We start from the raw sequence: 23,809 nt of genomic DNA, 5'->3' as shown, positions 1-23,809 counted from the left end.
TTCCTTTCAAATGCTGCTTCATGTTCCTTTCAGATGCTGCTTCATGTTCCTTTCAGATGCTGCTTCATGTTCCTTTCAGATGCTGCTTCATGTTCCTTTCAGATGCTGCTTCATGTTCCTTTCAGGTGTTACTTCATGTTCCTTTCAGATGCTGCTTCATGTTCCTTTCAGATGCTGCTTCATGTTCCTTTCAGATGCTGCTTCATGTTCCTTTCAGATGCTGCTTCATGTTCCTTTCAGATGCTGCTTCATGTTCCTTTCAGATGCTGCTTCATGTTCCTTTCAGATGCTGCTACATGTTCCTTTCAGATTCTACTTCATGTTCCTTTCAGATCCTACTTCATGTTCCTTTCAGATGCTGCTTCATGTTCCTTTCAGGTGTTACTTCATGTTCCTTTCAGATGCTGCTTCATGTTCCTTTCAGATGCTGCTTCATGTTCCTTTCAGATGCTGCTTCATGTTCCTTTCAGATGCTGCTTCATGTTCCTTTCAGATGCTGCTTCATGTTCCTTTCAGATGCTGCTTCATGTTCCTTTCAGGTGTTACTTCATGTTCCTTTCAGATTCTACTTCATGTTGATACCTGAAGTGCCACTGCAGTGTCTCAGCAAGGTGACAGTTAGCTTGGATACAGAGTTTATTCCTGACAGTCACTCTATTTGGTTTCTCTTATGTTCTGTTCTGTTCTCTCTGTCTGTGGTTCTAATGTTCTGTTCTCTCTGTCTGTGGTTCTAATGTTCTGTTCTTTGTGGTTCTAGGAATGGACTAAGTTTTCATGTTCTGTTCTCTCTGTCTGTGGTTCTAGGGATGGACTAAGTTTTCATGTTCTGTTCTCTCTGTCTGTGGTTCTAGGGATGGACTAAGTTTTCATGTTCTGTTCTCTCTGTCTGTGGTTCTAGGGATGGACTAAATTCTATGAGTTCTCTCTGTCTGATCTGCGGGCTGGCTTTGAGATCATCGACCGTCTGTTTGAAGGTGGTAAGGTGTTCCAGTGGGAGTTTGTACATGGTCTGTTGGAGAATGCCATCTATGGCGGCAGGATAGACAACCCATGTGACCTGAGGATCCTCCGCTCCTACCTGGAACAGTTCTTCTCCTCACACCTCCTGTCTGCCTCAGCCAATCACAGCCAACGCAGCAAGAGAGGCCACGCCTTCCCCTCTCAGATCAGCCTGCCCAACTCCTGCTCCATACTGGTGAGACTATACACACACGCACACACACACACCATCTCTGTCAGCCCTTTAACTCTGTGTGGGTGTGTGTGTGTTCAGGACTATCGTGGTGTGATAGAGAATCTTCCAGAAGACGACCGGCCAGCGTTTTTCGGCCTGCCTGCCAACATCGAACGCTCCTCGCAGAGAATCATCAGTTCTCAGGTCAGCTACCGCTCACACACACTCACTCACACACACACACACACACACACACACACACACACACACACACACACACACACACACAGAGAGAGAGAGAAATGATCAGCTCTCAAGTGGGGTTACCACACCAGTACACACACATAGGTACACATTCTCACACACAGAGGGTGCACCTGTGTCCCATAAGAAGAGGATAGTGCCTCTCCCCTGCCCTCATGCCCTTTGACCCCACTGGCAGGCTTCTGTTTTCCACAGGAAAGCCACCACTCACACCCTCTCCTCCCAGAGTTTATTTGGCTTCCACACACCCCTCATCCTCTCTCAGTTCTCTCTGCCTCAGACCTGTCTGATGTTTGGAATGTCCCTCATCAGCACATTATCTCCCAGTACCTCTAACCCTGGATATCTACACAGTCACACGGGCCTCGGACTCACAAACAACACAGTCAATCACCCCTACTCTCCCACACTCATGCACTCTCTCACACAGCCAAGGCCAGACAGACAGGCCAGGCTACTGGAGAGAGAACTCAGGGGTCTCATACAGGTCTGGAGGAAGAAAGGAGAGGCTTTATAAACGGACAAATAAAATACTCTGTCAAATTCACATCACTCATGCTGGTGGAGTTGGTTGACACGGCAGCCATATTGTGTCCAGCACTGTTCCGCATGGCAGCCATTTTGGTCTGTCACTGTGCTCTCTGCCTGTCAGCAGGGGCTGTTTGAGGGGCAATTAAAGGCCTAATTACTCAGCCAATTAAAGAGATGATTGCTCTCCCAGATTGAGAGGGGAAATTGCTCCGACATGCTGTATGACACGGCACTTATTGCTGCTAAATCTGGAGCAGTGTGTTATTGGCTAATTCACCACCTCTTCCTCTGAGCCCTAAAGTAGAATTATTGCTGCTTTGGCTCTGATTTCTTTCTCTGTATCGCTCTCTCTCCCTCTCTCCATTTCTCTCTTTCCATTTCTCTCTCTCCCTCTCTCCATTTCTCTCTCTCCCTCTCTCCATTTCTCTCTTTCCATTTCTCTCTCTCCCTCTCTCCATTTCTCGCTCTCTCCATTTCTCTCTCCATTTCTCTCCATTTCTCTCTCTCCATTTCTCTCCATTTCTCTCTCTCCCTCTCTCCATTTCTCTCTTTCCATTTCTCTCTCTCCCTCTCCATTTCTCTCTCTCTCCCTTTCTCCATTTCTCTCTTTCCATTTCTCTCTCTCCCTTTCTCCATTTCTCTCTCTCCATTTCTCTCTCTCTCCCTCTCTCCATTTCTCCCTCTCGCCATTTCTCTCCATTTCTCCCTCTCGCCATTTCTCTCCATTTCTCCCTCTCTCCATTTCTCCCTCTCGCCATTTCTCTCCATTTCTCCCTCTCGCCATTTCTCCCTCTCGCCATTTCTCTCCATTTCTCCCTCTCGCCATTTCTCTCTCTCTCCCTCCCTCCCTCTCTCCATTTCTCTCTCTCTCCCTCCCTCCCTCTCTCCATTTCTCTCTCTCCTTCTTTCTCCATTTATCTCACTCTTATGTGCCTCTAATTCATGTACTTTTGGGCTTGTGCAATCACACTTTACTATGGATTGCTTATTTGGATTGTAATTTTGTTCAATATTTCATTTGATTCTATGGCTTTGTTATTTCTGCGCCTCCATCTGTCTGTCTGGCTTTGACACATCTGGAGATATTTAAGCAAAAAGGCCCGAGGGGGAGTGTCCAGGCACAGCCCTGATATACCACTCCCCGTCAGGCCTTATTGCTTAAATATAATGCTTCTATCTCCAGTTCTACAGCTGGACGAAAAGACAAAAATCTAACCTGTTCCTAATAAATAATTGACGGATTGCGGCATGACGATATTTCGCAATTGATGTGAATGGCGTCATTAAAAAGACGTGCTTGTATTGATGAATAAAAGAAAATGGACTTGGTGTAAAACAGCCTTAATGTTCAATGAGGTGACATTGTAACTGTTTGGTGCAGATAGTGTTGTAGGTCCCAGGGCAGATCTACAGTAAAGTGACTACAGTAGAGATATGATTCAGTCTAACAGTGAGAATCACACCTCCCTCCCTCCCTCCCTCCCTCCCTGCACTCCTCTTCTCTGATGACTCATCATCCGGTATCAACACTGGATGGAGAGCGAGATGGAAGAAGAGAGAAAATCTGTGTTTTATAGTGTTCTGTGAAAGTGTGTCCCTGCTTTGGGCTATTTACATAAATCGCTGCTTCACCATTATCACTACAGAAAATATATTACAGTCATCATTCACTCTCTCTCTTTAGGATCCCTTTGTGCTGCTACACATGCAATTTCCTGTTAAATGTCCTCAGTATGACTATTGTGTTGGCAGCCTGTCATCCTCCAGCTGGACCCAGGGGTGGAGGTTGTTGTTGTTGTTGCAGACACCAGCTGATGTAACCAACAGAAATGCATCCCTCACACACACACACACACACACACACACACACACACACACACACACTCTCTCTCTCTCTAATGGAGAAGTTTGGCACCAAGCGGCACAGAGAGCCTGATGAACTTTCCTAACCGTGTGGCGTTTTGCAAAGAGCCGAACCAGGCCAGCACTGGAATAACTCATAGAGAGGTGTGTGAGCAGAGAGAGAAGAATTCTGCAAAAATATCCTCTGTTTACAACGTAAAACACCAAATAATGCATGCAGAGCAGAATTAGGTCGATACCCACTAATTATCAAAATCCAGAAAAGAGATGTTAAATTCTACAACCATCTAAAAGGAAGTGATTCCCAAACCTTCCATAACAAAGCCATCACCTACAGAGAGATAAACCTGGAAAAGAGCCCCCTAAGCAAGCTGGTCCTGGGGCTCTACACCCCACAGAGCCCCAGGACAGCAACATAATTAGACCCAACCAAATCATGAGAAAACAAAAAGATATTTACTTGACAAATCAAATCAAATTGATTTATAAAGCCCTTCTTACATCAGCTGATATCTCAAAGTGCTGTACAGAAACCCAGCCTAAAACCCCAAACGGCAAGCAATGCAGGTGTAGAAGCACGGTGGCTAGGAAAAACTCCCTAGAAAGGCCAGAACCTAGGAAGAAACCTAGAGAGGAACCAGGCTATGAGGGGTGGCCAGTCCTCTTCTGGCTGTGCCGGGTGGAGATTATAACAGAACATGGTCAAGATGTTCAAACGTTCATAGATTTTTTTTTAAAGTAAAAATATTTCACCTTTATTTAACCAGGTAGCAAGTTGAGAACAAGTCCTTTATTTAACCAGGTAGGCCAGTTGAGAACAAGTCCTTTATTTAACCAGGTAGGCAAGTTGAGAACAAGTCCTTTATTTAACCAGGTAGGCCAGTTGAGAACAAGTCCTTTATTTAACCAGGTAGGCCAGTTGGGAACAAGTCCTTTATTTAACCAGGTAGGCCAGTTGAGAACAAGTCCTTTATTTAACCAGGTAGGCAAGTTGAGAACAAGTTCTCATTTACAACTGTGACCTGGCCAAGATAAAGCAAAGCAGTTCGACACATACAACAACACAGAGTTACACATGGAATAACAAACATACAGTCAATAATACAGTAAAAAAATAAGTCTATATACAATGTGAGCAAATGAGGTGAGATAAGGGAGGTAAAGCCAATAAATAGGCCATGGTGGTGAAGTAAATACAATATAGCAATTAAAACACTGGAATGTTAGATTTGACAGTAGATGAGTGTGCAAAGTAGAAATACTGGGGTGCAAAGGAGCTAAATAAATACTGTAGGGGAAGGGGTAGTTGTTTGGGCTATTTATAGATGGGCTATGTACAGGTGCAGTGATCTGTGAGCTGCTCTGACAGCTGGTGCTTAAAGCTAGTGAGGGAGATAAGTGTTTCCAGTTTCAGAGATTTTTGTAGTTCGTTCCAGTCATTGGCAGCAGAGAACTGGAAGGAGAGGCGGCCAAAGGGGGAATTGGCTTTGGGGGTGACCAGTGAGATATACCTGCTGCAGCGCGTGCCACGGGTGGGGGCAGCTATGGTGACCAGCGAGCTGAGATAAGGCGGGACTTTATCTAGCAGGGTCTTGTAGATGACCTGGAGCCAATGGGTTTGGTGACGAGTATGAAGCGAGGGCCAGCCAACGAGAGCGTATCGGTCACAGTGGTGGGTAGTATATGGGGCTTTGGTGACAAAACGGATGGCACTGTGATAGACTGCATCCAATTTGTTGAGTAGGGTGTTGGATGCTATTTTGTAAATGACATCGCCAAAGTCGAGGATCGGTAAGATGGTCAGTTTTACGAGGGTATGCTTGGCAGCATGAGTGAAGAATGCTTTGTTGCGAAATAGGAAGCCAATTCTAGATTTAACTTTTGATTGGAGATGTTTGACGTGAGTCTGGAAGGAGAGTTTACAGTCTAACCAGACACCTAGGTATTTGTAGTTGTCCACATATTCGAAGTCAGAACCGTCCAGAGTAGTGATGCTGGACGGGCGGGCAGGTGCAGGCAGCGATCATTTGAAGAGCATGCATTTAGTTTGACTTGTATTTAAGAGCAGTTGTAGGCCACGGAAGGAGAGTTGTATGGCATTGAAGCTCGTCTGGAGGGTTGTTAACACAGTGTCCAAAGAAGGGCCAGAAGTATACAGAATGGTGTCGTCTGCGTAGAGGTAGATCAGAGACTCACCAGCAGCAAGAGCGACATCATTGATATATACAGAGAAGAGAGTCGGCCCAAGAATTGAACCCTGTGGTACCCCCGTAGAGACTGCCAGAGGTCCGGACAACAGGCCCTCCGATTTGACACACTGAACTCTATCAGAGAAGTAGTTGGTGAACCAGGCGAGGCAATCATTTGAGAAACCAAGGCTTTTGAGTCTGCCGATGAGGATGTGGTGATTGACGGAGTCGAAAGCCTTGGCCAGGTAAATGAATACAGCTGCACACTATTGTTTCTTATCGATGGCGGTTAAGATATCGTTTAGGACCTTGAGCGTGACTGAGGTGCACCCATGACCAGCTCTGAAACCAGATTGCATAGCGGAGAAGGTACGGTGGGATTCGAAATGGTCGGTAATCTGTTTGTTAACTTGGCTTTCGAAGACCTTAGAAAGGCAGGGTAGGATAGATATAGGTCTGTAGCAGTTTGGGTCAAGAGTGTCCCCCCCTTTGAAGAGGGGGATGACCGCAGCTGCTTTCCAATCTTTGGGAATCTCAGACGACACGAGAGGTTGAACAGGCTAGTAATAGGGGTTGCAACAATTTCGGCAGATAATTTTAGAAAGAAAGGGTCCAGATTGTCTGGCCCGGCTGATTTGTGGGGGTCCAGATTTTGCAGCTCTTTCAGAACATCAGCTGACTGGATTTGGGAGAAGGAGAAACGGGGAAGGCTTGGGCGAGTTGTTGTGGGGGGTGCAGAGCTGTTGACCGGAGTAGGGGTGGCCAGGTGGAAAGCATGACCAGATAGATGACCAGCAGGGTTAAATAATAATACGTTTGGCACATTGGAAAGAATTTACAAAAAAACAGAGCAAGCTAGAATGATATTTGGCCCTAAACAGAGAGTACACAGTGGCAGAATACCTGACCACTGTGACTGACCCAAACTTAAGGAAATCTATGTACAGACTCAGAAGGCAGACTTGGCTCTCAAGAGAAGGCGAGCTCTGTGCTGACTGCCCACAAAATTAGGTGGGAACTGAGCTGCACTTCCTAGCCTCCTGCCAAATGTATGACCATATTAGAGACACACATTTCCCTCAGATTACACAGATATACAACGAATTCCAAAACAAATCAAATTTTAATAAACTCCCATATCTACTGGGTGAAATACCAGTGTGCCATCACAGCAACAAGATTTGTGACCTGTTGCCACAAGAAAAGGGCAACCAGTGAAGAACAAACACCATTGTAAATATTTCCTGTTTGTACTTTTTGCACATCATTACAACACTGTATATAGAAATAATATGACATTTCAAATGTCTTTATTCTGTTGGAACTTTTGTGAGGTTAATGTTTACTGTAGGTTTTTTATTTTACTTGTGTTTATTATCTATTTCACTTACTTTGGCAATGAATACATATGTTTCCCATGCCAATAAAGCCATTTGAATAGAGAGAGAGAGCAATGGGGGAGAGAGAGAGCAATGGGGGAGAGAGAGAGCAATGGGGGAGAGAGAGAGTGAGAGAGAACCTGCAGAACTCTGATAACAGGTCACACAGGGTGTGTGTGTGTGTTTCCCTTATAGAGAAATTGTGTGCGTGTGTCCATGTTAAGATCTATGCATAGTAATGTGTGTAGGTGCTAAGGGCAGTGACAGTAGTTAGGAGCTGTGAGGTGGAACTTTCTAACCCTCTCCCTGTCAGACATGATGGACGAGGAGACCCGTCCTGCTACTCTACCCCAAGTCTGGCTGGGTGTGTTTCTGGGAGAGAGAGGTGGCTGGCTGGTTATGTTTCTGGGAGAGAGAGAGGTGTCTGGTTGGGTGTGTTTCTGGGAGAGAGAGGTGTCTGGTTGGGTGTGTTTCTGGGAGAGAGAGGTGTCTGGTTGGGTGTGTTTCTGGGAGAGAGAGGTGTCTGGGTGGGTGTGTTTCTGGGAGAGAGAGAGGTGTCTGGTTGGGTGTGTTTCTGGGAGAGAGAGAGGTCTGGTTGGGTGTGTTTCTGGGAGAGAGAGAGGTGTCTGGTTGGGTGTGTGTCTGGGAGAGAGAGGTGTCTGGTTGGGTGTGTTTCTGGGAGAGAGAGGTGTCTGGTTGGGTGTGTTTCTGGGAGAGAGAGAGAGGTGTCTGGTTGGGTGTGTTTCTGGGAGAGAGAGAGGTGTCTGGCTGGGTGTGTTTCTGGGAGAGAGAGTTGTCTGGGTGGGTGTGTTTCTGGGAGAGAGAGGTGTCTGGCTGGGTGTGTTTCTGGGAGAGAGAGGTGTCTGGTTGGGTGTGTTTCTGGGAGAGAGAGGTGTCTGGTTGGGTGTGTTTCTGGGAGAGAGAGAGGTGTCTGGTTGGGTGTGTTTCTGGGAGAGAGAGAGGTGTCTGGTTGGGTGTGTTTCTGGGAGAGAGAGGTGTCTGGTTGGGTGTGTTTCTGGGAGAGAGAGGTGTCTGGTTGGGTGTGTTTCTGGGAGAGAGAGGTGTCTGGGTGGGTGTGTTTCTGGGAGAGAGAGGTGTCTGGGTGGGTGTGTTTCTGGGAGAGAGAGGTGTCTGGGTGGGTGTGTTTCTGGGAGAGAGAGGTGTCTGGTTGGGTGTGTTTCTGGGAGAGAGAGAGGTGTCTGGTTGGGTGTGTTTCTGGGAGAGAGAGAGGTGTCTGGTTGGGTGTGTTTCTGGGAGAGAGAGAGGTGTCTGGTTGGGTGTGTTTCTGGGAGAGAGAGAGGTGTCTGGGTGGGTGTGTTTCTGGGAGAGAGAGGTGTCTGGTTGGGTGTGTTTCTGGGAGAGAGAGGTGTCTGGGTGGGTGTGTTTCTGGGAGAGAGAGGTGTCTGGGTGGGTGTGTTTCTGGGAGAGAGGTGTCTGGGTGGGTGTGTTTCTGGGAGAGAGAGGTGTCTGGCTGGGTGTGTTTCTGGGAGAGAGAGAGGTGTCTGGTTGGGTGTGTTTCTGGGAGAGAGAGGTGTTTCTGGGAGAGAGAGGTGTCTGGGTGGGTGTGTTTCTGGGAGAAAGAGGTGTCTGGTTGGGTGTGTTTCTGGGAGAGAGAGAGGTGTCTGGGTGGGTGTGTTTCTGGGAGAGAGAGAGGTGTCTGGGTGGGTGTGTTTCTGGGAGAGAGAGGTGTCTGGGTGGGTGTGTTTCTGGGAGAGAGAGGTGTCTGGCTGGGTGTGTTTCTGGGAGAGAGAGGTGTCTGGGTGGGTGTGTTTCTGGGAGAGAGAGGTGTCTGTTTGCACCCTGTGGTTTAACTATTAGGTAGTAGGCCAGACACTCAGTCACCTCCTATGCGTTAGCGTGTGCAGTACGGTTGACTGTGGGAACCTGGTTACAGAGATTTACCGACTAAAACCACTCGCTTTTCCCGGGATAAATAACTGAGAGAAACCGGTAAATTATAGCAAATTATATCAACACCATGACGTGAAATTATATGCAATGTCTAAATCTGACTTCTCTACGGCCTTCTTTCTGCTCTCTGCATGATCGATCATCATCCCTCAGGGTTGGACAGACAGCCCATCTCAGGGTTGGACAGACAGCCCATCTCAGGGTGGGACAGACAGCCCATCTCAGGGTGAGACAGACAGCCCATCTCAGGGTGAGACAGACAGCCCATCTCAGGGTGGGACAGACAGCCCATCTCAGGGTGGGACAGACAGCCCATCTCAGGGTGGGACAGACAGCCCATCTCAGGGTGGGACAGACAGCCCATCTCAGGGTTCGACAGACAGCCCATCTCAGGCTGTCAAGGAATACCTGGGATAGGATAAAGTTATCCTTTTAACCCCCCCCTTAAAGATTTAGATGCACTATTGTAAAGTGGTTGTTCCACTGGATATTATAAGGTGAATGCACCAATTTGTAAGTCGCTCTGGATAAGAGCGTCTGCTAAATGACTTAAATGTAAATGTAGGGTGAGACAGACAGCCCATCTCAGGGTGAGACAGACAGCCCATCTCAGGGTGGGACAGACAGCCCATCTCAGGGTGGGACAGACAGCCCATCTCAGGGTTGGACAGACAGCCCATCTCAGGGTTGGACAGACAGCCCATCTCAGGGTTGGACAGACAGCCCATCTCAGGGTGGGGACAGACAGCCCATCTCAGGGTGGGGACAGACAGCCCATCTCAGGGTGGGGACAGACAGCCCATCTCAGGGTGGGGACAGACAGCCCATCTCAGGGTGGGGACAGACAGCCCATCTCAGGGTGGGGACAGACAGCCCATCTCAGGGTGGGGACAGACAGCCCATCTCAGGGTGGGGACAGACAGCCCATCTCAGGGTGGGGACAGACAGCCCATCTCAGTGTGGGGACAGACAGCCCATCTCAGCATGAAGCACAGTTCACAATGCATGTAGACCTATCATCTCATCATGGTAACTTTTTTTCTTGTGACAGGTAGGCCTACATTTCCTGCAGCATGGTCTATGCTACAGTAATATAAAGACTGAATCCTCGTCTAATTTACACATCTGCAACGGGCTTTCGGGGTCACCCAATTGTTTTATTGTAAAGCTAAACAAATTGAATTGCAGCTGCAGAGATTTAAAACAGCCTATCACTCGAATATCGTTGCTTTAAAGCAGAGCATGTGTGAGCAGTCTCTCTCTCTCTCCATCAATTCCATTCAAATTGCATCTAATACAAAAATGTAAAATTAAAATCTAATTCCCTAGCCTATACTTGTAACTTTGTACAGTGGTTGCTCCACTAAAAGTTTTGCGATTATGCTGCTGTACGTAGAGGTCATTTGTGGTTTAGTACGGTACCCTGCGTCACTACTTCATTAATCCAGACCAGCACAAGGGGGAGTTAGAGCACTGATTAGGCTTTTTGGTCCTACTGTGTCTCTCTAACTGACAATGAATGGACATAAACCTAAATAGAAACTGATAATTGTGTACGACTTCAGTATTACTTACTAAAGCTGTTGTTACAGTAAGGTTTTTATTATTTTATTTTGTTAGGATTATTTTTCTCTTACTGTAGTACTGTAGGCCATTCCCAACCAGTACAGCGCCTGAGTGGCGCCACAGTGCAAGCTGTGTTGATACAGATGCTGGTTCAATACCGTGCCGGCCTCGACTGGGACACCCATGACTGTAGGTGTTTGGTTTCTCTCCCTCTAAAAACACAAATTAATCATTCTAAATAACAAACTGCCTTTATTTACAAATTAGTAACAATGTCTCACCCATGTTCAAGAATGGCCTTTTTCTCACAAATTTTTCGTTATTGGAAAACAAAATCATCTCCAAAATAGTTATTTTTTAAACAAAGCGATTATTATTATTATTAATGTAGAATGATATAAAATCCCGTTGGATATTCTCACAGATATATTATTAACCCTGTTATTAGCAGGACAATATATATTGGTCATGGCTCCCGAGTGCCTTCCACTGAGATAGCACAATGGAATTACCTTGCAGTTCTCCAGCTGTATCCACTGAAAGCTCGCGAGGTTCAAGGCACGAGGGCAGGGGGCACGGGATGGGCCGCAGAGCCGCGCACAGAAGACCGACCTAGCCCATGGGGAAGGGAGGAGGAGGAGGAAGGTGGAGAGAGGACCCCCAACCCGCCACACTGGGTAGCACATAGCAATACTTTAAGGGGCGTTGCACTAGTAATGGCGCTGACTAGGGAAATGTTCCCGTTGTTCTAGCAGGTAGCTGGACAATAGACTTGCCTAGATGGAGGGTAGGGGGAGAATTCTATCGTCAAATGTGTTTCTAACTTAGGTTCTAAATTAAGTATTATTCTTATTATTATGTATCACATCCGACCGTGATTGGGAGTCCCATAGGGCGGCGCACAATTGGCCCATTGTTTCTCTCCCTCTAAAAACAGAAATAAATGTTTTGGCCTTTACAAATGTTATATTGGCCTTTATTCAGATTACAATCGCTCACTTTCGTTTTTTTGAAAACTAAATAACCTTCAAAATATCGTTATACACTGCTCAAAAAAAATAAAGGGAACACTAAAATAACACATCCTAGATCTGAATGAATGAAATAATCTTATTAAATACTTTTTTCTTTACATAGTTGAATGTGCTGACAACAAAATCACACAAAAATAATCAATGGAAATCCAATTTATTAACCCATGGAGGTCTGGATTTGGAGTCACACTCAAAATTAAAGTGGAAAAACCACACTACAGGCTGATCCAACTTTGATGTTATGTCCTTAAAACAAGTCAAAATGAGGCTCAGTAGTGTGTGTGGCCTCCACGTGCCTGTATGACCTCCCTACAACGCCTGGGCATGCTCCTGATGAGGTGGCGGATGGTCTCCTGAGGGATCTCCTCCCAGACCTGGACTAAAGCATCCGCCAACTCCTGGACAGTCTGTGGTGCAACGTGGCGTTGGTGGATGGAGCGAGACATGATGTCCCAGATGTGCTGAATTGGATTCAGGTCTGGGGAACGGGCGGGCCAGTCCATAGCATCAATGCCTTCCTCGTGCAGGAACTGCTGACACACTCCAGCCACATGAGGTCTAGCATTGTCTTGCATTAGGAGGAACCCAGGGCCAACCGCACCAGCATATGGTCTCACAAGGGGTCTGAGGATCTCATCTCGGTACCTAATGGCAGTGTAGGGGGAGAATTCTATCGTCAAATCTGTTTCTAACTTAGGTTCTAAATTAAGTATTATTATTATTATTATGTATCACATCCTGACCCACCGCCAAACCGGTCATGCTGGAGGATGTTGCAGGCAGCAGAACGTTCTCCACGGCGTCTCCAGACTCTGTCACGTCTGTCACATGTGCTCAGTGTGAACCTGCTTTCATCTGTGAAGAGCACAAGGCGCCAGTGGCGAATTTGCCAATCTTGGTGTTCTCTGGCAAATGCCAAACGTCCTGCACGGTGTTGGGCTGTAAGCACAACCCCCACCTGTGGACGTCGGGCCCTCATACCACCCTCATGGAGTCTGTTTCTGACCGTTTGAGGAGACACATGCACATTTGTGGCCTGCTGGAGGTCATTTTGCATGGCTCTGGCAGTGCTCCTCTTGCTCCTCCTTGCACAAAGGCGGAGGTAGCGGTCCTGCTGCTGGGTTGTTGCCCACCTACGGCCTCCTCCACGTCTCCTGATGTACTGGCCTGTCTCCTGGTAGCGCCTCCATGCTCTGGACACTACGCTGACAGACACAGCAAAACTTCTTGCCACAGCTCGCATTGATGTGCCATCCTGGATGAGCTGCACTACCTGAGCCACTTGTGTGGGTTGTAGACTCCGCCTCATGCTACCACTAGAGTGAAAGCACCGCCAGCATTCAAAAGTGACCAAAACATCAGCCAGGAAGCATAGGAACTGAGAAGTGGTCTGTGGTCACCACCTGCAGAACCACTACTTTATTGGGGGTGTCTTGCTAATTGCCTATAATTTCCACCTGTTGTCTATTCCATTTGCACAACAGCATGTGAAATGTATCGTCAATCAGTGTTGCTTCCTAAGTGGACAGTTTGATTTCACAGAAGTGTGATTGACTTGGAGTTACATTGTGTTGTTTAAGTGTTCCCTTTATTTTTTTGAGCAGTGTATATTATCAAGTTGATAGCACGGTCATATAGCCTCCACCTACATAAAGCTGAGTGACACACTCATTCATGGCTTTGGATCAAAATAAATAAGTACCAACATTCTTTCTGATAGTCTTTAATAAAGAAATGTTTTGGTTATCCTGACCTGGACACCATGTACACTATTATAATAGCCCATTATGGGCTGTTAGCAGGACAATATGCCTTTACCAACACCTCTCTGTATTTTGATACTTTGTGGATGGGGCCTCCCGAGTGACGCAGCTGTTTGGGTTAGGGTTAAGTAATGCAAAATGCGTTGCTATAGATACCCGTGCCGGCCACCACCGGGAGACCCATGAAACAGCTTTTGGTTTTAATTTAGAATCCTCCAATCCTCTATATTTACATTTATGTCATTTAGCAGAAGCTCTTATCCAGAGCGACTTACAAATAGGTGCATTCACCTTATGATATCCAGTGGAACAACCACTTTACAATAGTACATCTATATCTTTTTGGGGGGGGGGGGGGGTTAGAAGGATTACTATATCCTATCCCAGGTATTCCTTAAAGAGGTGGGGTTTCAGGTGTCTACGGAAGGTAGCACTCTGGGAGGAGGACACAATGGAGTTGTCCACCGTGATGGCGAGATCATGGAAAGGGCAGTCCTTCCCCGGGAGGAAGAGCAGCTCCGTCTTGCCGAGGTTCAGCTTGAGGTGGTGATCCGTCATCCACACTGATATGTCTGCCAGACATGCAGAGATGCGATTCGCCACCTGGTTATCAGAAGGGGGAAAGGAGAAGATTAATTGTGTGTCGTCTGCGTAGCAATGATAGGAGAGACCATGTGAGGATATGACAGAGCCAAGTGACTTGGTGTATAGCGAGAATAGGAGAGGGCCTAGAACTGAGCCCTGGGGGACACCAGTGGTGAGAGCACGTGGTGCGGAGACGGATTCTCGCCACACCACCTGGTAGGAGCGACCTGTCAGGTAGGACGCAATCCAAGAGTGAGCCGCGCCGGAGATACCCAACTCGGAGAGGGTGGAGAGGAGGATCTGATGGTTCACAGTATCAAAGGCAGCAGATAGGTCTAGAAGGATGAGAGCCGAGGAGAGAGAGTTAGCTTTAGCAGTGCGGAGAGCCTCCGTGACACAGAGAAGAGCAGTCTCAGTTGAATGACCAGCCTTGAAACCTGACTTATTTGGATCGAGAAGGTCATTCTGAGAGAGATAGCAGGAGAGCTGGCCAAGGACGGCACGGTCAAGAGTTTTGGAGAGAAAAGAAAGAAGGGATACTGGTCTGTAGTTGTTGACATCGGAGGGATCGAGTGTAGGTTTTTTGAGAAGGGGTGCAACTCTCGCTCTCTTGAAGATGGAAGGGACGTAGCAAGCGGTCAAGGATGAGTTGATGAGCGAGGTGAGGTAAGGGAGAAGGTCTCCGGAAATGGTCTGGAGAAGAGAGGAGGGGATAGGGTCAAGCGGGCAGGTTGTTGGGCGGCCGGCCGACGCAAGATTTCATCTGGAGAGAGAGGGGAGAAAGAGGTCAAAGCATAGGGTAGGGCAATGTGAGCAGGACCAGCGGTGTCGTTTGACTTAACAAACGAGGATCGGATGTCGTCGACCTTCTTTTCAAAATGGTTGACGAAGTCATCCGCAGAGAGGGATATGTAATTATTGGTGGAGAGTCAAGTCATATTTTTCGATATACTGTTGGCCTACCATAGGTGACATGAGTCTCACTAGTGTTGTGCTGTTAAAAGTGGTGTAGGTCTTATTTATTTAAACTGCATATTGAAGTAAAAGGATTTGAAGCAAAAACCTACAACTATTTTAGCACCGTTTCGCTCTGCTCTGAGACAAGCATGGGGACTGGTCTTGATAAATCAATGAGATTTTTATTTTGACTTCATCTCCGTTTGGGTGTTGGTTAGACTAAAATGATGGTGTAGAAATGTTATGCTCTTAGTGTAACCTTTATTTAACTAGACAAGTCAATTAATAACAAATTCTTATTTGCATGGACAGCCTACTCCTTCCTCCCCGTCGGTGAATTGAACCCCCGGTCTCACGAGTGCCTGCACGACACTGGGATTCTTTAGCTAAATAGCCCAGCACTGTAGCCTACTCCCGACCGTCACGTTGTACAGCGCCATATTTCCCATTCCATCCCAATGGAAACCCAGAGGTTTTTTTTCGTTTTTATTGGAATAGAACACCATAATATGAATCATAATATTATATTAATATCATAATATTAGTCAGTTGGATATCTCCCGAGGGAGTTCCTCCGTCGCGACGTAACCTGAACGCCCATCTGCGGCCCGCTAATCGTTAGCTGTCTTATTGGCTGCTAACTGAATAGGTCTATCAGACAATTTTCTTGGGCCACTATAACTATTTTGCCAATTGGATTGGTCCCATCTACCACACAGAACCCCACTAATCTGCCGACGGAAACGCACGAGGTGGCTAAAAACAGACCATCTTCTGCCAGCTTGCTACCCATGGCCCGGCTAGCTGTCTGAATCGCCGTGACCCCAAACAACCTCACTACTCACTGGACCCTTATGATCACTCGGCTAAGCGTGCCTCTCCTTAATGTCAATATGCCTTGTCCATTGCTGTTCTGGTTAGTGTTTATTGGCTTATTTCACTGTATAGCCTCTAGTCCTGCTCATTATACCTTATCCAACCTCTCAGTTCCACCACCCACACATGCGATGACATCACCTGGTTTCAATGATGTTTCTAGAGACAATATCTCTCTCATCATCACTCAATGCCTAGGTTTACCTCCACTGTATTCACATCCTACCATACCTTTGTCTGTACATTATACCTTGTAAACCTGCTCCTTTTACTCTCTGTTCCGGACGTCCTAGACGACCAATTCTCATAGCTTTTAGCCGTACCCTTATCCTACTCCTCCTCTGTTCCTCTGGCGATGTAGAGGTTAATCCAGGCCCTGCAGTGCCTAGCTCCACTCGGATTCCCCAGGCGCTCTCTTTGATGCCTTCTGTTACCGTAATAGCCTTGGTTTCATGCATGTTAAACCTCTCTGGGACATCTGGGATGCTAGCGTCCCACCCGCGGTACACACTATCAACAGCCAGTGAAATAGCAGGGCGGCAAATTCAAAACAACAAAAATCTCAAAATTCTAATTTCTCAAACATACAAGTATTATACACCATTTTAAAGATAAGATTCTCCTTAATCCAACCACAGTGTCCGATTTCAAAAAGGCTTTACGGCGAAAGCATAACATTTGATTATGTTAGGACAGTGCCGAGACAAGAAAAACCACACAGCCATTTTCCAAGCAAGGAGAGGCGACACAAAAACCAGAAATACAGCTAAAATGAATCACTAACCTTTGATGATCTTCATCAGATGACACTCCCAGGACTCAATGTTATACAATACATGTATGTTTTGCTTGATAAAGTTCATATTTATATCCATAAACCCCATTTTACATTTGCGCGTGATGTTCAGAAAATGTATTCCCTCCAAAACACCCGGTGAATGAGCACATCAATTTACAAAAATACTCATCATAAACGTTGATAAAATTTACAACAGTTATTGAAATAATTATAGATACACTTCTCCTTAACCTCTATGGGCTCGGTGGGACGCTTGCGCAGCTTCTACCATCCCCACACTCAGTTTGTGTTTGACATTTCTATTGAAACGCTTGCGTCCCACCTACTCAACAGCCAGTTGAATCCTGTGGCGCGTTATTCAAATCCTTAGATATGCTATTACTTCAATTTTTCAAAAATATGACTATTTTACACCATTTTAAAGATAAGACTCTCGTTAATCTAACCACACTGTCCGATTTCAAAAAGGCTTTACAACGAAAGCAAAACATTAGATTATGTCAGCAGAGTACCCAGCCAGAAATAATCAGACACCCATTTTTCAAGCTAGCATATAATGTCACATAAACCCAAACCACAGCTAAATGCAGCACTAACCTTTGATGATCTTCATCAGATGACAACCCTAGGACATTATGTTATACAATACATGCATGTTTTGTTCAATCAAGTTCATAGTTATATCAAAAACCAGCTTTTTACATTAGCATGTGACTAGCATGTGACTAGCATTCCCACCGAACACTGCCGGTGAATTTACTAAATTACTCACGATAAACGTTCACAAAAAGCATAACAATTATTTTAAGAATTATAGATACAGAACTCCTCTATGCACTCGATATGTCCGATTTTAAAATAGCTTTTCGGTGAAAGCACATTTCGCAATATTCTCAGTAGATAGCCCGGCATCACAGGGCTAGCTATTTAGACACCCAGCAGGTTTAGCACTCATCAAAGTCAGATTTACTATAAGAACATTTTTATTACCTTTGTTGTCTTCGTCAGAATGCACTCCCAGGACTTCTACTTCAATAACAAATGTTGGTTTGGTTCAAAATAATCCATCGTTATATCCAAACAGCGGCGTTTTGTTCGTGCGTTTTAGACACTATCCTAAAGGCTAAATAAGGGTGACGAGCATGGCGCAATTCGTGACAAAAGAATTCTTAATATTCCATTACCGTACTTCGAAGCATGTCAACCGCTGTTTAAAATCAATTTTTATGCCATTTTTCTCATAAAAAAGCGATAATATTCCGACCGGGAAAATGCGTTTAGATAAACAGACAAAGGAAAAGAAAGCATTCGGTCGAAGCAGGCACGCGCCTAAGCCCATAGTACTCTGAGTGGCCACTTGCCAAAAGCAATAAAGTGTTTCAGCCAGAGCCTGCCTCGATATCGTTCAACTTTTTCCCGGGCTCTGAGACCCTATGGAAGACGTAGGAAGTGTCACGTTATTGCACAGATCCTGAGTCTTCAATAAAAAGAGCCAAGATGAAACACTACTTCTCAGACAGGCCACTTCCTGCTTGAAATCTTCTCAGGTTTTGGCCTGCCATAGGAGTTCTGTTATACTCACAGACACCATTCAAACAGTTTTAGAAACTTTAGGGTGTTTTCTATCCAAAGCCAATAATTATATGCATATTCTAGTTACTGGGCAGGAGCAGTAACCAGATTAAATCGGGTACGTTTTTTTATCCAGCCGTGTCAATACTGCCCCCTAGCCCTAACAGGTTAATGCAACCGCTGTGTCAGATTTTAAAATAGCTTTACGGCGAAATTATTTTTCAATATTCTGAGTACAGAGCTCAGCCATCAAAGCAAGTTATACAGTTACCCGCCAAGTTCTGGAGTCAACTAAACTCAGAATTAGTATTATAAATCGTCCCTTACCTTTGCTGATCTTCGTCGGAATGCACTCCCAGGACTCCTACTTCCACTAGAAATGTTCTTTTTGTTCGAAAAACTCCATATTTATGTCCAAATACCTCTGTTTTGTTCGCTCGTTCAGATCACTAATCCAAAGGCATAATGCGAGAGCGCAAAACCAGAGACGAAAAGTCAAATAGTTCCATTACTGCTCGTAGAAACATGTCAAACGATGTTTACAATCAATCCTTAGTGTTTTTTTAACATAAAACTTAGATAAAATTCCAACCGGACAATAGCGTATTCATTACAGAGGAAAAAGAAGGAGCGGCGCGCTTGCGCAGTAAACAACTCACTGGTCCCAGGCAGTCCACTGATTGACTGAGCTCCTATTCTCTGCCCAGTAACAGTAGACGCATGAAACAAGTTTCTAAAGTCTGTTGACAGCCAATCGATGCCTTAGGAAGTGCAAAATATCCCCACAGACACTGTAGTTTGAATAGGGATTAGATAGAAATACTACAAGTCACTTCCTGGTTGGATCTTTTCTCAGGTTTTTGTCTGCCATATGAGTTCTGTTATACTCACAGACATCATTCAAACAGTTTTAGAAACTTGAGAGTGTTTTCTATCCAAATCTACTAATAATATGCATATCCTATCTTCTGGGCCCGAGAAGCAGGCAGTTTAATTTGGGCACGTATTCATCTGAATTTCTGAATACTGCCCCCTGTCACCAAGAAGTTAACATTAGAAGCCTCCTCCCTAAGTTTGTTTTATTCACTGCTTTAGCACACTCTGCCAACCCGGATGTCCTAGCCGTGTCTGAATCCTGGCTTAGGAAGACCACCAAAATCTCTGAAATCTCCATCCCTAGCTACAACATTTTCAGACAAGATAGAATGGCCAAAGGGGGTGGTGTTGCAATCTACTGCAGAGATAGCCTTCAGAGTTCTGTCCTACTATCCAGGTCTGTACCCAAACAATTTGAACTTCTACTTTTAAAAATCCACCTCTCTAACCTGTTATGGCTAGGGGGCAGTATTTTCACGGCTGGATAAAAAACGTACCCGATTTAATCTGGTTACTACTCCTGCCCAGTAACTAGAATATGCATATAATTATTGGCTTTGGATAGAAAACACTCCAAAGTTTCTAAAACTGTTTGAATGGTGTCTGTGAGTATAACAGAACTCAAATGGCAGGTCAAAACCTGAGAGATTCCTTTACAGGAAGTGGCCTGTCTGACCATTTCTTGAACTTCTTTGCCATCTCTATCTTTTACAAAGGATCTCTGCTCTAACGTGACACTTCCTACGTCTTCCATGGGCGCTCAGAGCCCGGGAAAAAACAGAATGTCGTCATCCCAGCCCCAGGCTGAAACACATTATCGCCTTTCTCAAGTGGCCGATCAAGGGACTGTGGGCTTAGGCGTGTGCCCTGGCCGCCCCCGTCTTTGTGATTTTTCCTCTGTTTGCCGAAAAGGAGATTCCCGGTCGGAATATTATCGCTTTTTTACGAGATAAATTGCATAAAAATCGATTTTAAACAGCGGTTGACATGCTTCGAAGTACGGTAATGGAATATTTAGATTTTTTTTGCCACGAATTGCGCCATGCGCACGACCCTGATTTACCATTTCGGATAGTGTCTGGGACGCACGAACAAAACGCCGCTATTCGGATATAACGATGGATTATTTTGGACCAAACCAACATTTGTTATTGAAGTAGCAGTCCTGGGAGTGCATTCTGACGAAGACAACAAAAGGTAATCAAACTTTTATAATAGTAAATCTGATATTGGTGAGTGCTAAACTTGCCGGGTGTCTAAATAGCTAGCCCGTGATGGCTGGGCTATGTACTTAGAATATTGCAAAATGTGCTTTCACCAAAAAGCTATTTTAAAATCGGACATATCGAGTGCATAGAGGAGTTCTGTATCTATAATTCTTAAAATAATTGTTATGCTTTTTGTGAACGTTTATCGTGAGTAATTTAGTAAATTGTTAGCAAATTACCCGGAAGTTTGCGGGGGGTATGCTAGTTCTGAACGTCACATGCTAATGTAAAAAGCTGTTTTTTGATATAAATATGAACTTGATTGAACAAAACATGCATGTATTGTATAACATAATGTCCTGGGTGTGTAATCTGATGAAGATCATCAAAGGTTAGTGCTGCATTTAGCTGTCTTCTGGGTTTTTGTGACATTATATGCTAGCTTGAAAAATGGGTGTCTGATTATTTCTGGCTTGGTACTCTGCTGACATAATCTAATGTTTTGCTTTCGCTGTAAAGCCTTTTTGAAATCGGACAGTGTGGTTAGATAAAGGAGAGTCTTGTCTTTAAAATGCTGTGAAATAGTCATATGTTTGAGAAATTGAAGTTTTTGTATTTTTGAGGAATTTGTAATTCGCGCCACGCCTATCATTGGATATTGGAGCAGGTGTTCCGCTAGCGGAACGTCTAGATGTAAGAGGCTAAAAACAAGTCTCTCATCGTTGCCGCCTGCTATAGACCACCCTCTGCCCCCAGCTGTGCTCTGGACACCATATGTGAACTGATTGCCCCCCATCTATCTTCAGAGCTCGTGCTGCTAGGTGACCTAAACTGGGACATGCTTAACACCCCAGCCATCCTACAATCTAAGCTTGATGCCCTCAATCTCACACAAATTATCAATGAACCTACCAGGTACCGCCCCAAAGCCGTAAACACGGGCACCCTCATAGATATCATCCTAACCAATTTGCCCTCTAAATACACCTCTGCTGTTTTCAAACAAGATCTCAGCGATCACTGCCTCATTGCCTGCATCCGTAATGGGTCCGTGGTCAAACGACCTCCACTCATCACTGTCAAACGCTCCCTGAAACACTTCAGCGAGCAGGCCTTTCTAATCGACCTGGCCCAGGTATCCTGGAAGGATATTGACCTCATCCCGTCAGTAGAGGATGCCTGGTTATTTTTTTTTTAATGCCTTCCTCACCATCTTAAATAAGCATGCCCCATTCATGACATTTAGAACTAGGAACAGATATAGCCCTTGGTTCTCTCCAGACCTGACTGCCCTTAACCAACACAAAAACATCCTGTGGCGTTCTGCATTAGCATCGAACAGCCCCCGTGATATGCAACTTTTCAGGGAAGTTAGAAACCAATATACACAGGCAGTTAGAAAAGCCAAGGCTAGCTTTATCAAGCAGAATTTTTTTTCCTGCAACCCCCCCCGCTTCTCCTTCACCCAAATCCAGTCAGCTGATGTTCTGAAAGAACTTCAAAATCTGGAACCCTACAAATCAGCCGGGCTATACAATCTGGACCCTTTCTTTCTAAAATGATCTGCCGAAATTGTTGCAACCCCTATTACTAGCCTGTCCAACCTCTTTCGTGTCGTCTGAGATTCCCAAAGATTGGAAAGCAGCTGCGGTCATCCCCCTCTTCAAAGGGGGGGACACTCTTGACCCAAACTGCTACAGACCTATATCTATCCTACCCTGCCTTTCTAAGGTCTTCGAAAGCCAAGTCAACAAACAGATTACCGACCATTTCGAATCCCACCGTACCTTCTCTGCTATACGATCTGGTTTCAGAGCTGGTCATGGGTGCAACTCAGCCACGCTCAAGGTCCTAAACGATATCTTAACCGCCATCGATAAGAAACAATACTGTGCAGCCGTATTCATTGACCTGGCCAAGGCTTTCGGCTCTGTCAATCACCGGCAGACTCAATAGTCTTGGTTTCTCAAATGATTGCCTCACCAACTACTTCTCAGACAGAGTTCAGTGTGTCAAATCGGAGGGCCTGTTGTCCGGATCTCTGGCAGTCTCTATGGGGGTGCCACAGGGTTCAATTCTTGGGCCGACTCTCTTCTCTGTATACATCAATGATGTCGCTCTTGCTGCTGGTGAGTCTCTGATCCACCTCTACGCAGACGACATCCTTCTGTATACTTCTGGCCCTTCTTTGGACACTGTGTTAACAACCCTCCAGACGAGCTTCAATGCCATGCAACTCTCCTTCCGTGGCCTCCAACTGCTCTTAAATACAAGTAAAACTAAATGCATGCTCTTCAACCGATCGCTGCCTGCACCTGCCCGCCCGTCCAGCATCACTATTCTGGACGGTTCTGACTTAGAATCTGTGGACAACTACAAATACCTAGGTGTCTGGTTTGATTGTAAACTCTCCTTCCAGACTCACATCAAACATCTCCAATCCAAAGTTAAATCTAGAATTGGCTTCCTATTTCGCAACAAAGCATCCTTCACTCATGCTGCCAAACATACCCTCGTAAAACTGACCATCCTACTGATCCTTGACTTCGACAATGTCATTTACAAAATAGCCTCCAATACCATACTCAACAAATTGGATGCAGTCTATCACAGTGCCATCCGTTTTGTCACCAAAGCCCCATATACTACCCACCACTGCGATCTGTACGCTCTCGTTGGCTGGCCCTCGCTTCATACTCGTCGCCAAACCCACTGGCTCCAGGTCATCTATAAGCCCCTGCTAGGTAAAGTCCCCCCTTATCTTAGCTCGCTGGGCACCATAGCGCTCCAGCAGGTATATCTCACTGGTCACCCCCAAAGCCAATTCCTCCTTTGGCCGCCTCGCCTTCCAGTTCACTGCTGCCAATGACTGGAACGAACTACAAAAATCTCTGATACTGGAAACACTTATCTCCCTCACTAGCTTTAAGCACCAGCTGTCAGAGCAGCTCACAGATTACTGCACCTGTACATAGCCCATCTATAATTTAGCCCAAACAACTACCTCTTCCCCTACTGTATTTATTTATTTTATTTTGCTCCTTTGCACACCATTATTTCTATTTCTACTTTGCACTTTCTTCCACTGCAAATTTACCATTCCAGTGTTTTACTTGCTATATTGTATGTACTTCGCCACCATGGCCTTTTTTTGCCTTTACCTCCCTTATCTCTCCTCATTTGCTCACATTGTATATAGACTTATTTTTCTACTGTATTATTGACTGTATGTTTGTTTTACTCCATGTGTAACTCTGTGTTG

General features: G+C 45.5%; 1 protein-coding gene across 1 annotated transcript in view; it reads left to right on the top strand.

Annotated features, from left to right (window-relative positions):
- The window catches only part of dync2h1 (dynein cytoplasmic 2 heavy chain 1), a 328,531-nt gene that overhangs the window by 233,994 nt on the left and 70,728 nt on the right, over window positions 1-23,809 (top strand). Inside the window, exons 82-83 of the mRNA XM_082956441.1 lie at window positions 899-1,195; window positions 1,274-1,378. Of these exons, the coding sequence (XP_082812567.1) occupies window positions 899-1,195; window positions 1,274-1,378 (402 nt within the window). The remainder of the gene's footprint in view (window positions 1-898; window positions 1,196-1,273; window positions 1,379-23,809) is intronic.

The sequence above is a fragment of the Salmo salar genome, chromosome 09 (genome assembly GCF_965601325.2).
Source record: "Salmo salar chromosome 09, fSalSal1, whole genome shotgun sequence".
NCBI classification, from domain to species: Eukaryota; Metazoa; Chordata; class Actinopteri; order Salmoniformes; family Salmonidae; genus Salmo; species Salmo salar.
Note: the sequence above shows the minus strand (reverse complement) of the source record. Positions and strands in the feature narration are given on the sequence as shown.